The sequence below is a fragment of the Notothenia coriiceps genome, unplaced genomic scaffold (genome assembly GCF_000735185.1).
Source record: "Notothenia coriiceps isolate Sejong01 unplaced genomic scaffold, NC01 NC01_scaffold00003311, whole genome shotgun sequence".
NCBI classification, from domain to species: domain Eukaryota; kingdom Metazoa; phylum Chordata; class Actinopteri; order Perciformes; family Nototheniidae; genus Notothenia; species Notothenia coriiceps.
The window spans coordinates 85,395-99,451 of NW_011336012.1; the positions used below are offsets into that span (position 1 = coordinate 85,395).

Below are 14,057 nucleotides of genomic sequence, written 5' to 3' on the forward strand. Positions count from 1 at the left end.
TGAACCCTCCACTATAAGCTAAGTAAAATTGCAAGTGTCAGTCATCCGAACAAACTCTGTTCGCTTCTGGGCGCGTCGCTGGACGCGTTTAAAGCTAGTTTGCAGAACGAGGCATCGCACGTACTACCAATGCAGTAAAACAGGCTGAACGAGACCTCCGAGCGAGTGGAACTCTGCAACTTTCGAGCGCCCCTTGTTTCTGCGGGCGTCGAACTCCTCGCTCCTCGCCGCTCCGCGGCGCAAGGAGAGGTGCCCGACGCCTCCGCTTTACGGAACTACCCTTTGCTGAGCGACATAGAGCTCGACTCGCGAGTAACCACCAAAATGGGGCACGACGACTACTTCGGAGAGGTAACCGAGCCGTTTTCAACAACAACCAAAACCAGTCAAAATGAGGTGTTACAAGAATATAGGGTACTTTAATTATAGATATATACAATTTATTGACTATGACACGTGACGAATGGCAAAAGTATGAAAATATATAGAATCGTATAAGTATGTGTGACAAGTATGACGAGTGTCCGACGACACTATGATAGGATTACACATAACTTTGGGAGTGACAAATAAGTAGTAAGTAAGTAAGATATAAAATAACCGACATACTAACACATGTAATGAGAAAGTGAAATGACGAACAACGTGGGAGCCAACCTCGATTTGACGTAAAACCAACAGAGGTCATGGGTTTCAAAAATCACCGACTGTGTGAACGTGAACATTTATAGAATATCACCTCCCATCTTCAGAGCAATCTGACTATTATAACATTAGCGTTAAGAAAGCTTACTTAAGTTAAATATCTGCCACAACATAAGTAACCGGATCAGAGTAACATTAAGTACATTATCATTCATATCACATCATAATGTATCATATATTTCCTTATCTGAGTCAGCCGAGCCGTATCTGGCCGTGCAACACTCACAGTGTCACATACTGTATGCAGAAGTATTATTTTAAGCAACACATTAAGTTGACGAAACACTCGAGACAAATGTAATTAAAGTCAGATCCACTAGTGTCTTAGACGGGGCAGTGATATCATAAACCTGTTAATGTACGCATTCAAACTCTTTTTCTTTTACCAGCTGTATTCACCTTGCAGGTGCAGCTATGTGGCTTTTATCCTGGATAAAGTGTTTAAGTCATGGATGTTTAAAGTGTAACTTCTTCATATGTCTAATATTATAGACTTTTCATTCAGGAAGTATGACGCTGCGCTGTCAGTACGCTTCTCCATGTTTGTGATTGGTCGAATGCTCCAAATACCACCCCTTGTAAACGCGCACCTAACTAGATAGGACACGGCTGGCTTGAGCGATCCACTTGATAAGCCGCGTCGTAGTACCGTTTAGCGAGAGCACGTATGTTTTGGATTAGGCCAACCGGCTAACTCAAACATATCCAGGTTAGGTTGAACCAGCTTCGTAGTATACCCCCCTGGTCGAAAATGTTGCTATTCAAAAATATAAAAGTGCAAGACATAGCAAAAAGCTGATAAGAGTGGTGCAGTTGATGTATTTTTGTAGGCCAACCCATAAATGATCGGCCCCTCCAAAAAAAGCAATGACATTTTTCCATTTCATGTTGGTATACTGCATAAAATAAGCTTTGTGGCCAAAACACATTTATAATACTTAACACGTTTTGTTCACCAGGATAATCTCCACACATGAACTCCACTTTGTGAGTTTTGAAGCGAAAATGTAATCCCCAGAATATAAAAGTTTACGCTAGGATATAAACAAACTACATCCCGGTTGCATGGTCGGCATCACCACGCTAAGCCAAAAGCGGTCTTGACTCGATGTGATGATGTTTCGTAGTCTCTTTTATTCTTTCTTAGCAACCGCCGTTTTTATGATACATATATAATGTAATGTAATGTAATATAAGCTTAGGATATTCACAAGTTGGGTTTTTACTGAAGTTTTTTATGTCTGAGAACAAAACATGAAAATCTCTTAGGCTTGTTTTAACCCAACACCTTATTTCCGACATTGAAAAACAATGTTGACTTCGAGAGGATCGAACTGGAAGTTGAAAAATGCTAAGTTATTTCCAGGTTTTAGGACTTGTTTCTGCCCAACTCTATTACCCTAAAAGTCCAACAGCAAGAAGGCCAGCAGCTTTGTATATCGTAAAGTTCTCGCCAACAATTGAAATCAAGTCTGAGATTAACTAGTTGCATTATATTTAGTAGTTGCATTGCGTTGATTTGAATGATTCCTGAAAGGTCACAATATATTTAATAAATACTATGTAGCAGCAAAGGTCACTTTAAAAAAAGAAATATATCACTCAGATCTTATGTTGAACTTCTGTTTTTTAGGAGTCTGCAGTACATCTTAGACTCTGAAGATGATGAAGTTGAAGACCTGTATGCAGAGTTTTTGGTAGGTGTTTTAGTCTTAAGGATCACCAGTAGTGTGTTTTGTTCATCTTTCTTACTCAAATATGTTGCAGTGATGTTACTAACCTGCTCACTTTCTTGATTCCTGAACAGATCAACTGGGATCAGAAAGAGGTTGACCTTGATCCCCAAAATCCTGAAAAGCCAGTGACAGCTAAAAATAGGTAAGACTTTTAGAATATTAACATTTTCAGTTGTGTCTGTGACAAGCACCCAGTTTGGCTCGGTTTCAGATAAATATTGATTGACTTGAAACTTTAATCTGCTGAACAGGAACGAGTTTGTGGATGCCTACGTGAATCATGCCTTCAACACATCAGTGGAAGGTGTGTTTCAGGAGTTCAAGCGGGGCTTCTTCATGGTGTGTGACCAGGATTTGGTGAAGCTGTTCCGGCCAGAAGAGCTGCAGCGAGTGCTCGTGGGCCAGGAGGTCTATGACTGGGCAAAACTGAAACAGGTACTGTTCCAAACACAAGATCATTTTGTTTTCTCTGCAACTGATTTACATTTTCTTTAGCTTAATTTTTATAAATCAAAGATTGTAACAGATTTGTCTTTTTAACCCTAATTTAGAACACAGTTTGTGATCTACGACTAGGCTACGACACCATTCAGATGTTTTGGGAAGTGTTTGAGGAACTGACAGAAGACCAGAAGAAAGATTTCCTGTGTAAGTATTGCAAAGTACCTAATGAAATCGAAACCTAATGTAAGCAGCCTATCAATTAATATCCCAAATCATGTCAGTTGGTATAGGTATTAATATTATTGTTATTAATCACTCATCCATTCAAATAAATACATATAACGCCGACACAAATTAACCTGAAGATTCCTATTTTCTACCCGGGTGTTCCTCAGGGTTCCTGACTGGTTTTAGGGGTGTTCCCATTTTTGGCATGGACGAGGTCAAGATGGAGATTCAACTCATTCAAATCCAGAGCGGTCAGACCTACGATCAGCACTTCCCTGGGTCTCTGACCTGTCACTCTATTCTGACCCTGCCCATATACTCTTCCAAGGAGATCATGAGAGACAGGCTGACGGAGGCCCTGCTGACGGTGAAAGGATTCTCTGAGTGATGCTGGAGGCACAACTGTGCTGGGAAAGGGCGAGACTGATTTTTTATTTTGGGATACCTTTGTTTGTGCTACTTCAGGATTCAATTAAAAGCACTGTGCTATATGCACATGAACTTTAAAACAAATGACTAAAGAGCTGCATAATTCATTCCTAGCAGCACTAAGCTGTAGCAAAATAACAGAAAGCACTTCACAATTCAATGTGTTTTTTATCAGTTTTGATAGTACAACATGCTGATTTTAACTTATAATTTAAGCTTTTTATATTTATATCATGAGTTTTACTTCTCAGGAACCCTAACCCTAACCATTGTTATGGTTTATGTGTATTTATTTCTTACAAATTCCACTGGATACAAAATCCAATACACTATATATACATTTTATAAAGGTCTTGCAAAAGTATAGTATGGGTGATTATGTGTCAGAGAAGTAGCAAGTGTCACTGTAATGAAGTTTGTTTTTGGTTTGTGGTCTTGTTTATTTGGGTTAGAGAAAATAATATGGGTTTTGGGAGAATGCTCAACCTTTGTTTTGGATATTTATGTTGCACTTTATTCCTGCTAGGGGCCATGTGTTTGTTTTGACTCTACTGTATGTTTTATTTGTATCTTGTACCAGGTAACCTTGGTTAATAAACAAACACGCCATCAGAGACAGCAAGTATCAAAATGTATGAATTTATCACATGTAAAACTTGAATTTGAAAAAGAAAGAATAATACAAAATATATATTCTTCTATGTGTTTTTTGTGCAAAATCTGTAACTAGCTTTTTCCGGACCAGCATGTGTAAAGCAAAGTTGCCACTTTAGTAAAAATGAATGGATATATTTACTCCTCCCAATATGTCTGTGTATTAATTGATATGAGGTCAGTCCTGGTTTACTCAAAAGTGGTACCACACTGCAAAACCTTACAAAATACCTTTGACATGGAAATGGAATTGAATGCAATAAATTCAGCAGATCATATGTGCTGCCAAACTTCTTGGCTATTATAACTGTAAAAGTGATAACATTAAAACAGAAGGTAATTAAGTATTGGTAAAAATAGAATTGCCAAAAGAACATAAATACTATTAATAAGGACAGCAGCAAAAATATATTGATACAATGGAAATCTAAGCACCCACCTTCATTAAAAAGGTAGAGAGAAAATATGATATGTCATGTTGCACCAAAGAAAAAATTAAGTACAAGGGCAATGTAAGTAAATATACTTGTAGATTGTAATTGAATGCATAGTTTGAAAAATAATTATTATGATATTTTACAAATATTTTAAACAAGATATTCTGTGCTGACATCTTAAATGATGAGCCTATTGTTTAGACTTGTGTTAAAGCTGTTCACATGGTGTAAACATGTAAGAGTACAAGGCTGCTTTGGTTGTTGAAATTGTCAGTCAGATGTCACAAAACTGATGGTTAAGACAACAGGCCCATTGCTTAAGTCAGTCAAATGGTCTCAAAGGTTTTAAGGCAAAACATGTTTTGATTTGGGTACCTTATTTTATTTTGATAATGTGAACAACTGGGCATTTGTTTAACTAAGCTCAATTTAGTGGATTTTTGCTTGTATTATGAAGTTTAAAAAAATTATAATTTCTTATACCTAACCATATCCGTTTTTCTCTGTAGTGTGTGGGTTGCAGGTAGATCGGCAATACAGTTTTAAGAAAGCAATCTAGAAAAGAGAAAATAGTGAAGGTAGAAAGAAAGGACCACTAGATGGCCCCATTATTCTGCAGCTTGCCTGAGATGAAACAAAGAGCTCTTGGATGAGATCATCCACTAGTGCAGACTTTTCGAAATAACAATTTGGAATCTCTAAATCCTGCAAACAGCAACAAAAATACATTAAATCTAATTCAAAAATGTAAATGTTGGTGTGTGGCCATGAGCCCGATAAACAGATAAAAATAATTAGGCTTGATATCAAACCAGTTCATACACCAAAACCTTGATGAGGTCACTATATATTCTATTTGGCACACTGTAGCTCCCTATAGGGACAGTACAGGAATGCTATGTGACTTTCCATTAGTGCACTCCAATTTCAAAGGCAGATAGGGGTATAAATAGAAACTATTTTTGTTTAGGTCCTCATTTCCGCTGTGGCCCTAAAGTCATTATAAAAGAAGCATCTCAGGAATGTACGTTATTATGTATGTTATGGGACATATCATTGTCTATCCCTGCTATTCAGAGGAAAATGCACATTAGTCAGTGAGTTATATAATTTCTTGGACTTCCGAAGCTTTCATTCACTCATTTTCCTCTCTTTACTGCGCACGAGGCGCGCGGCCGCTCGCTGCTGCTGCGCCGCGGGAGCTAGAAGGAATGTAGTGACGTCAAAAGCAAGCTGTACACACGGGCGCGCGCACGATATGTACCGTCCCACTCTTGTGTTTCTGCGGAGCGGGCGCGCGGACAGAGCTAGAGACTCTTCAATGATTTGAGGCAGGCAGTCATGAGGAAAGTATGACTGCGAACATGGAGTATTATGAAAGGACACGGGAAGGCAGCGCTTTCTTCTTCTACGTTTAAATTCAGCGACACCGAGTGTGAGTGACAGAAATACCCGTTGGCTCGCGGCTACGGGATAATTTGCACAACAATGGTAAGTTGGCAATGAGGTGTTTTCATAACGGCATATCTCGTCCAACAGCGGCGTTATTACTGTGGTGCGTTCAATGTCAGCGAGGTTTGTTTGGAGGTGTTGAGCAGCAGCCAGGAAAAAAACTACATGCGTATGTGCCAACTCTTGACTGCAGTTGAGGCCAAGTAGAGAACAGCTGGCCTTAGCACAAGTGAAGCAGCCCTTAGGCAAGATCATGCAGTGTTGTGAATCTGATAAAAGTGTACAGCCAAGGATATGAGAGCATATTGACACGGTGAGGCCTGAGTCTGTATACTTGGCCCAGTCGAGCTGTGAGAGGGGATTTAAACATGTGGGGAAAAGCCTGCTGTTGTCTTTAATGGAAAGTGATGCTGTCATATAGTGATAAATGATGATAAACTATTGACAGTGATGATGAGGACAATTAGGATAAAGAAAACAGCAGTGAAGTTGACAGTGGTAATTGTATCGATCACCATGGCAATGAAGATGATGATGAACTTGTTACCCTGGGGAAGATCTGGTGATGACATCATCAGGTCTAATGCCACCTTCTGACCCTCTTAGCCAAACTAATGACACACAAACTCTCGTGCACACACACACACACACACACACACACACACACACACGCATACATACATTACGGTTTCCTGTTACAGTATTGATTCGGCGTGCCATTTGTGCTGGATGGTTGTTATTTGAGAAACACAGGCCTTCAACATGACACACAATAAAATAATGTTTTACTATACTGGTGTCATTGTGCTTCAGTATAAGTTACAATCTAGACTTCACTGCTTTATTTAAACCTGGCTTCTCTGCCTTTGTTAAAATATGGTAATTTTCAATCATGCCTAGTACTTGAAGGGATGAGGCTTTTAGCAGCTGCTGACCTCATCCAAGCCCTTTTCCCTTCGGGCAAAGGCCAAAACCTCAACACTGTAATTTTATCTCATTGTGTTGTCTTTTTTCTGTCCTTCTAGGCAACTCCCTACCAGTGAGGAACTTTGCTGCCCTGCCCCACTTCCTCCCTCCGTCCCTGACACCTTGACACAACTATTTCCCGTCTCCTACTTCCTCTTCCTTCTCCCCTTCCTCCTGAATTCCTCCTGTGCTACTCCTTAAATCCCTTCTTGGTTTCAAACATGGACTCCTCTGGACAAGTAACCACCTCAGCTCCTGATGGACATATCGAGCCCAGGAGCAGCCCCGGTCGCTCGGATCTCAGCGGACTCTACTCTCTGGGTCGCACGTTGGGCAGGGGCCACTTTGCTGTGGTCAAACTGGCTCGTCATGTCAACACGAGGCAACTGGTTGCTGTCAAGATGATTGACAAGACAAAACTTGACGTTATGGCAACAAGCCACCTCTTACAGGAAGTGAGGTAAACCATGCTAATTTAAAACTGAATAGGGTGGTGCAGGAATGAGTCATACAACCCAGAAAGTCCTGAAGCAATGTTTTTTTGATTTAAGTCGTTAGTGGTTAACACTTAAGTTAAGCTTAAGAGATGTTCCCACTTTGTTCTACGTCAGAAAATAAGTCAGTAAATACCCCACTGGTGATTGCCTGAAGCTTCTTTGTTTCATAGAAACAGCGGTTGCTAACAAGTGACCTAATTAGATAGCTAATGTTAGCTTCTTACTTCTGGCAATTGCATTTATGCTTCTAAAATCATTGAATTGGTAAAATACGTAGAGATTACCGTGCTGAACATAATGTGTAAGTATTATAAACGCGATTTCTTATTTTCCGCAATATTTAGAAATCAAATGGAATTATCAGCTGCACAACTATTAAAAGTTAATATTCCTAGTTTGGATTACGCTGACAACAATCTTACATTTAGCATAATTCTTTTTTAGGTGCATGAGACTAGTGCAGCATCCCAACGTGGTTCGCCTCTACGATGTCATCGACACGCCCAGCACCCTCTTCCTCATCATGGAGCTAGCTGAGGGGGGCGACCTCTACGACTACATCCTCCGCCACGAGGGAGGCGTAGCTGAAGGCAATGCCAAGCGCCATTTTGCCCAGATTGTGCGTGCTGTGGCGTACTGCCACCAGCTGCACGTGGTGCATCGGGATCTGAAGCCAGAGAACGTGGTGTTCTTTCCCCAGCAGGGGGCGGTGAAGCTAACGGATTTTGGGTTCAGCAACTTATTCCAACCAGGGACAATGTTGGCCACTAGCTGTGGGTCGCTAGCGTATTCTGCTCCAGAGATTCTGCTGGGGGAAGAGTATGATGCTCCAGCAGTTGGTGAGTAACAGCAAATGGTTCATTTCTTATTTATTTTTGCAAGTGTTGAAAACTGGTCTAGATCGGTGAATCGTATGGTGGCCGACCCGTGCAAATGTGTTAACGGCCCAAAACGCTTGGATAGGGAAAAAACGCGCTGACCTTTCCAAAACGATGTAAATAGAAGACATGCAAATGAGGAAAACGCTTTACCAACTTGACGAAACATGTGCTTAGTTCTACAAGCGCTGCATAAACAAAACGCTGCAAATAAAAAAAAACACTGCAAGAAGCTCAAAACACAACCTAAACGTGGACACTAAAAAGTGACACACATAGCTGGGACCGGAGCACTTGTTCACTTTCAGTTAGATAGCTAGCTTACAGCAGATCTGCAATAATATCGGAATATATCATGCCAACACATTGTTGAAATAACTTGACAGTGACTGTTGGCCAAATGTATAATCCCCAGCTCTGCGCATCACTTTTAAATGTCCCCTGGTTTCCGTTGTGTTTTGAGTACTTTGAGTAAAAGCTGCGCATGTTTGTCAAGTTGGTGAAGATGTTTCTTCATTTAAATGTGTTTCGGCACATTAGTGTTTTTATATTTGCATCGTTTTCCCAATGGAAGTGTTTTGGGCCATTACAACGCAATTTTACCTTTTGATGAATGATGTACATGACAAAAGGAACAAACTGTAGACATGTAGATGCATGCACAAATGACAAGGGGTCACTCAAAGGCTAAAAAGGCTGAGAACCACTGGCCTAGATAAGCAAGTATGTGCAGGGTTCTAGTTACAAAAACTTCTTGCGCTGCTGATGCTATATAACACACTCATGTATATTCAAATCATAGCCAGGGGCCGCAACATCTTACTCATTTGGTTCTGAGATCAGCCGAAGTAGGGATCAAAATCTGTCTGAATGTAAAACCTTAATTAAGGGGAGTAAATCCACTTCAGCTCAACCGATGTAATTCAATTATTTTCCAGCATGAACTGAGCTGCCTTACCTCAATAGTAGCTGTTCTAGAACTTTCGAATAATCCCCAAATCCTCATCTGCACACTAATTTTGGAATTAGGATTTTTTACTAAGACCGTTAAGAACTTGACCTCAGTGTGTGTGCATTTGAGTTCATCACTTTCTATGTGTGTGGTCACCTTAGCCCTCTGTGTCTACTCCTGTGCATTTGTATTGTTTCTCAATCTGTTTGTTGCAGCTCTGTGCACCCTTCCATATTTGAAATGAATGCTTGTTTTTGATCATGCCTGTGTGTACATATGGATCTGTTTTGTTTTTAATTGTGTGTGCATGTCCATAAAGGATTATTGTGTGTATCTGGGTCAGTCTGAGCCAGCCAGCCATGAGCCAAACGGGCACGTTCTGCAGTGGAACCGAACACTGCAGCTCACCACTGGACTCTCACACTGCATAGCAAGCGTTTTGTGAAAAAGACTGAGATAGGTAACCGAAAGAGAAAGTACTATTTATCAATGTTTGTCGATAGCAGAAAGGTTGGTGTGCAATGCTGGGATATGTGTGATATCAGAGGTACGGCAGGCCAATTGATAGCAGTCACTATAGGGACAGGAGGTCAATGTGGTCCCATGTCTCCTGGGGGAGGACACACAGCATGCCCATTTCAGGGAGGATGGCGATTTTATCAGCTAAACTGGATCAGGATGGATTTTGGCAGGGCTTGGATGTTATTTCTTCTAGTGACTAAAAAAGCTTCTGCACTGAATACTAATGTATCCCAACGGCAATTAGTGAGATGAGTCTAGCTGCAGAGCTACAGAAGGAAGTGATGTACGATATTTTGTACACCAGTGACATTCAGCAGGATAGAGCAAGGTTTTATTCACGACCTCCACCAATAAGATTAGGTAAACAAAACAATATCTTGTTATAACTGTAAATTATAAAGCTAGGTAAATTCTATTTAACATCAAGTAACTTGACTTTATGAGTTAGCTTATGTAAGCTAGCTTTGCTTTATGTAATTGGCAAATAATAAATGGACTTGAATTTAAACAGCGCCTTACTAGTCTTCTGAGCACTTTACACTACATGTCAATGCTTTTACACACACACACACACGCACGCACGCACGCACACACACATACACACACACGGCAAAGACTCGTGAAGCAGCGACGGTGAAACAGCTAGACAGAAATATCAAAGCGGCACACAGAGCAGTTTGTGTGTGCGTGAGGAGAGAGAGAGGGGTGTATGAGTCACCCTTCTAAGCTGAGATCACTAAGGACATCTCTGTCTCTGTGCAGCTCATGATTATCACACACATATTCATGAGTGTGTTTGTGTGGTTGCTGGCGTGCATTCTTTAAATTATTATGTAATCGTCATATCCACAGGTTGAATCATGTTGAAATAGAACAGAAAAATGCACACGAGTTAAGGTGAAGCAGAAAAAATGGTCTTGGAGGATTTAATAATGACTCACACAAACCGATTCAAACGGACCCCCTTCATGAAAGAGATTTAAAAACGGGAACATAAAAAAGGAACTAACGCAACAGTTAAGTCATGTTAAAGTTGTGGATGCATGTGAGGAGGGTTTCTTTAGTTGAACTCTGCCCAACCCAGACTAAAATAATAAGGGAGCAACACCCATTGTGGGAAAATAAAAGAGAAAACTAAACATTTTGTAAAACTTTGAATAACACCTTCCCTGGTTTTGACATAAAACATTTCACATCTTTGCAAGTAGGAAGTAAAACAAATGCAGTAGAGTAGATCCTTAGTGCTATAGCGTCTTGTTGCAGAGCTCCACGCTTGGGCCTATAGGCACTGGAACTCATTTTAAAATGTCACGTCTTAAGGTGGAAATCACATGTTTATCATGCTTCTTTATCCATAAATAATGTTTACATGCCACTGCGCAGTGTATTTTATCATGCTCAATGTTAATATATTATGTATACCACTAAGCATATATTTTACACAACGTTACATGTCATTAGCTAAAGCATTTATCCAAAGCAACTTACATAACCTTGATACCAAAGACCAGTGGTTCCCAAACTTTTCACCCCCAAAATAAAAGTGCTAGGGACTGGTGCTAGTGCTTTGTCAACGGGGGGAGCCTCGCTGCGGGGAAATTCTACAGATGGCCAGTCCGCCCCTGCAAAATGTCTATGCACACGTTATTATTAATAATTTAAAAAAAATGTTTTTAAATTGGATACCATTTATTTAAAAAAAATTACTATCAATTTTTTATTTGTAATCATCTCACGACCCCCACTTTGGGAACCCCTGCCATAGACATCTGGGAGCAATGTTTAGGGTCAAGACATTTGACTTGCTGACTGCAGGGGCTTCTGATCTGTAGATGCCCCTGCACCACGTCGCCCCAAATACATATCTGACATTCATACTGTGAAGCCCATGTCACACGACCAAGGTTATTGATGTTATCAAACTAGCGTTGATGTCGCCAAACAACAACTTCAAAAAGTAATCCGCTAACATTTACGTTGGTTTGGGGGCAGCTGTGGCTCAGGGGGTTGATTGGGTCATTCAGTAATTTCAGGATTTGACATTTATGTGTGAGTGTGTTTGTAATTGACCATTATTCCTTGCAGCCCTTCCATCAGTGTGTGTGTGTGTGTGTGTGTGTGTGTGTGTGTGTGTGTGTGTGTGTGTGTGTGGTGGTGGGGGGTGATGGCGTAAACGCCTGTCAGCCAGACAGAGCATCCTGAGTCCAGCAGGGGACAGCTGGGGGTCTCTACTCGCCTTTAAGAGCTCATCGAGCGCGAGGACGCCCACTTCTTTAAACCACCTCGGTGCGTAAAGGCTGCGCGCAAAATTCCGCGGACACAGAGAAGAATCTAACCGACCTTAAACACGCTCCTGTTTTGTGTTCCTGCTCCAGGTTGGACGAAGTGAAAGACCAAACGGAGACGCGAGAGGATTAAAACATTATTTCCTGCTCTATTTTTATTATTTATTTTACATTTTGCCCAATCGCCCGGCTGCCAGCATGATGTCCTATCTGAAGCAGCCGCCGTATACGGTGAACGGACTCAGTTTATCTGCCTCAGGAGTGGACCTGCTGCACCCTTCAGTGGGATACCACGGTAATAACCCAAACGCTTAGAAATATACCTAAGTTTATAACATATTATTACGTTTTTTTTTTAATTAAATAGTTATTTGCATTTTAGAGACAGTTTATTTAAATGAGTGATGGATTCCTAATGTAATTACCGTGGACATTTGGAGTATCCAAACATCGTGTTACACAATTGTGTATTTCGTATTCTTTGAATGGTTGGTAAGATCATTTCGCGTCTTTAATTTGACACTCTTCTTGTTAACAGGACAACCTCGCAAGCAGAGGAGGGAGAGGACGACTTTTACGCGGGCCCAGCTCGACCTGCTGGAGAATCTGTTCAACAAGACCCGGTACCCTGACATCTTCATGAGAGAGGAAATGGCCTTAAAAATCAACCTGCCCGAATCCAGAGTGCAGGTGAGACCCCAACATAATATTGCAGTCTATTAATGGCAGGTCGATAATGTTCAGTGAGAGGCGCTATACTTCAAGTGTCCTCCTCTTCAGTGCTGGAGAAGTGCTTGATAACGGTCTCTCCTTTAGGCGATAATTTCTCTTTGTATGTATTTAATTCATATTTTTGGTAAGTGCTACTAACTGTGAGTAATGATTTAAGAAGGGAGTTTCATTGTCAAAGTGTAAAGCCTCTAAGACAGTAGAAACTTGTGAATATCGTTTTGGAAAAATTACATATGGCTAAATTATTTCTGGGATGTATAGGCCTACCTATTCATTTGAACGTGGCCTCATTGATTACTTGAATGTAATTACGGTTTTCAGTGTACCATACCACAGGATTGTGGATTATATTTGACCTGGAATAGAGAAATGGTGTTGTTTTTTTATAGCTAAATTAAATAATTACATTTTTTGTATTCCAGGTATGGTTCAAAAACCGACGGGCCAAACATCGTCAACAGGCCCAGCAAACCCAGAGCGGAGCGCAGAACAAGGCAGTGACCAAGCCAGTGAAGAAGAAGAGCTCTCCGGCGAGGGAGGCCAGCTCAGAGAGCGGTGCCAGCGGGCAGTTCACGCCGCCGCCGAGCACCTCCCTCCCGGCTGTGAGCAGCAGCGCGGCCCCGGTGTCTATCTGGAGCCCGGCCTCCATTTCCCCGCTCTCCGACCCGCTGTCTACCTCCGCGTCCTCCTGCATGCAGCGCTCTTACCCCATGGCCTACAGCCAGGCTTCGGGCTACAACCAGGGCTACACGGGCTCCTCGTCCTACTTCACCGGGATGGAATGCGGCTCCTACCTCTCGCCTATGCACCACCAGCTCGCAGCCGCGGGCTCCACCATGAGCCCCATGTCTAGCAACGGGGTTTCCGGCCACCTGAGCAACGCGTCGTCCCTCTCCACGTCGGCATACGGCGCGGCGGGGCTCGGCTTCAGCGGAGCTGCAGACTGCCTGGACTATAAGGACCAAACGGCCTCCTCATGGAAGCTCAATTTCAACGCAGACTGTTTGGATTACAAAGACCAGGCAGCGTGGAAGTTCCAAGTGTTGTGAGAGGACACATTCCACAAGCTGTAGACTATTCAGGCGAATGAAAAACCCCGAGGTTGGGAGCAGCAAGTCGTTATTCACCCCCAACACCACC

General features: G+C 41.7%; 3 protein-coding genes across 5 annotated transcripts in view; all 3 read left to right on the top strand.

The window, feature by feature from the left end:
• herc56.1 (HECT and RLD domain containing E3 ubiquitin protein ligase 56.1) overlaps positions 1 to 4,160 on the top strand; it is a 29,047-nt gene extending 24,887 nt beyond the window's left edge. For both annotated transcript variants that reach the window (XM_010766375.1, XM_010766376.1), the window contains exons 19-23: positions 2,339 to 2,402; positions 2,513 to 2,583; positions 2,693 to 2,876; positions 2,993 to 3,089; positions 3,281 to 4,160. In XM_010766375.1, the coding sequence (XP_010764677.1) occupies positions 2,339 to 2,402; positions 2,513 to 2,583; positions 2,693 to 2,876; positions 2,993 to 3,089; positions 3,281 to 3,501 (637 nt within the window). In that variant the 3' untranslated portion in view covers positions 3,502 to 4,160. The remainder of the gene's footprint in view (positions 1 to 2,338; positions 2,403 to 2,512; positions 2,584 to 2,692; positions 2,877 to 2,992; positions 3,090 to 3,280) is intronic.
• Positions 4,161 to 5,908: 1,748 nt separating this feature from the next.
• Positions 5,909 to 8,395, top strand: LOC104941301 (SNF-related serine/threonine-protein kinase-like). Its single transcript, XM_010766386.1, has 3 exons — positions 5,909 to 6,124; positions 7,111 to 7,511; positions 7,993 to 8,395. Exons 2-3 carry the CDS (start codon positions 7,273 to 7,275, stop codon positions 8,393 to 8,395), a joined length of 642 nt encoding a protein of 213 aa, XP_010764688.1. The 5' UTR covers positions 5,909 to 6,124; positions 7,111 to 7,272.
• A 3,698-nt stretch (positions 8,396 to 12,093) lies between these two features.
• Positions 12,094 to 14,051, top strand: LOC104941296 (homeobox protein OTX2-like). Of its 2 annotated transcripts, XM_010766379.1 has the most exons (4): positions 12,094 to 12,186; positions 12,276 to 12,480; positions 12,724 to 12,875; positions 13,340 to 14,051. In XM_010766379.1, the coding sequence occupies exons 2-4, from the start codon at positions 12,384 to 12,386 to the stop codon at positions 13,964 to 13,966; spliced, it is 876 nt and encodes a 291-aa protein (XP_010764681.1). In that variant the 5' UTR covers positions 12,094 to 12,186; positions 12,276 to 12,383; the 3' UTR covers positions 13,967 to 14,051. The 2 variants fall into 2 exon arrangements, with proteins under 2 accessions (XP_010764681.1, XP_010764679.1); XM_010766377.1 differs by having other exon boundaries at positions 12,117 to 12,480.
• The last annotated feature ends 6 nt before the right edge of the window (positions 14,052 to 14,057 follow it).

What these genes read in the sequence shown, in the direction of transcription:
- LOC104941301 (XM_010766386.1), top strand. Translation starts at nt 7,273, where the DNA reads ATGGACTCCTCTGGACAAGTAACCACCTCAGCTCCTGATGGACATATC. An exon ending in CACCTCTTACAGGAAGTGAG is followed by an intron (nt 7,512 to 7,992) that starts GTAAACCATGCT and finishes ATTCTTTTTTAG; the next exon opens with GTGCATGAGACTAGTGCAGC.
- LOC104941296 (XM_010766379.1), top strand. Translation starts at nt 12,384, where the DNA reads ATGATGTCCTATCTGAAGCAGCCGCCGTATACGGTGAACGGACTCAGT. An exon ending in CCCTTCAGTGGGATACCACG is followed by an intron (nt 12,481 to 12,723) that starts GTAATAACCCAA and finishes TCTTGTTAACAG; the next exon opens with GACAACCTCGCAAGCAGAGG. An exon ending in TGCCCGAATCCAGAGTGCAG is followed by an intron (nt 12,876 to 13,339) that starts GTGAGACCCCAA and finishes TTTGTATTCCAG; the next exon opens with GTATGGTTCAAAAACCGACG.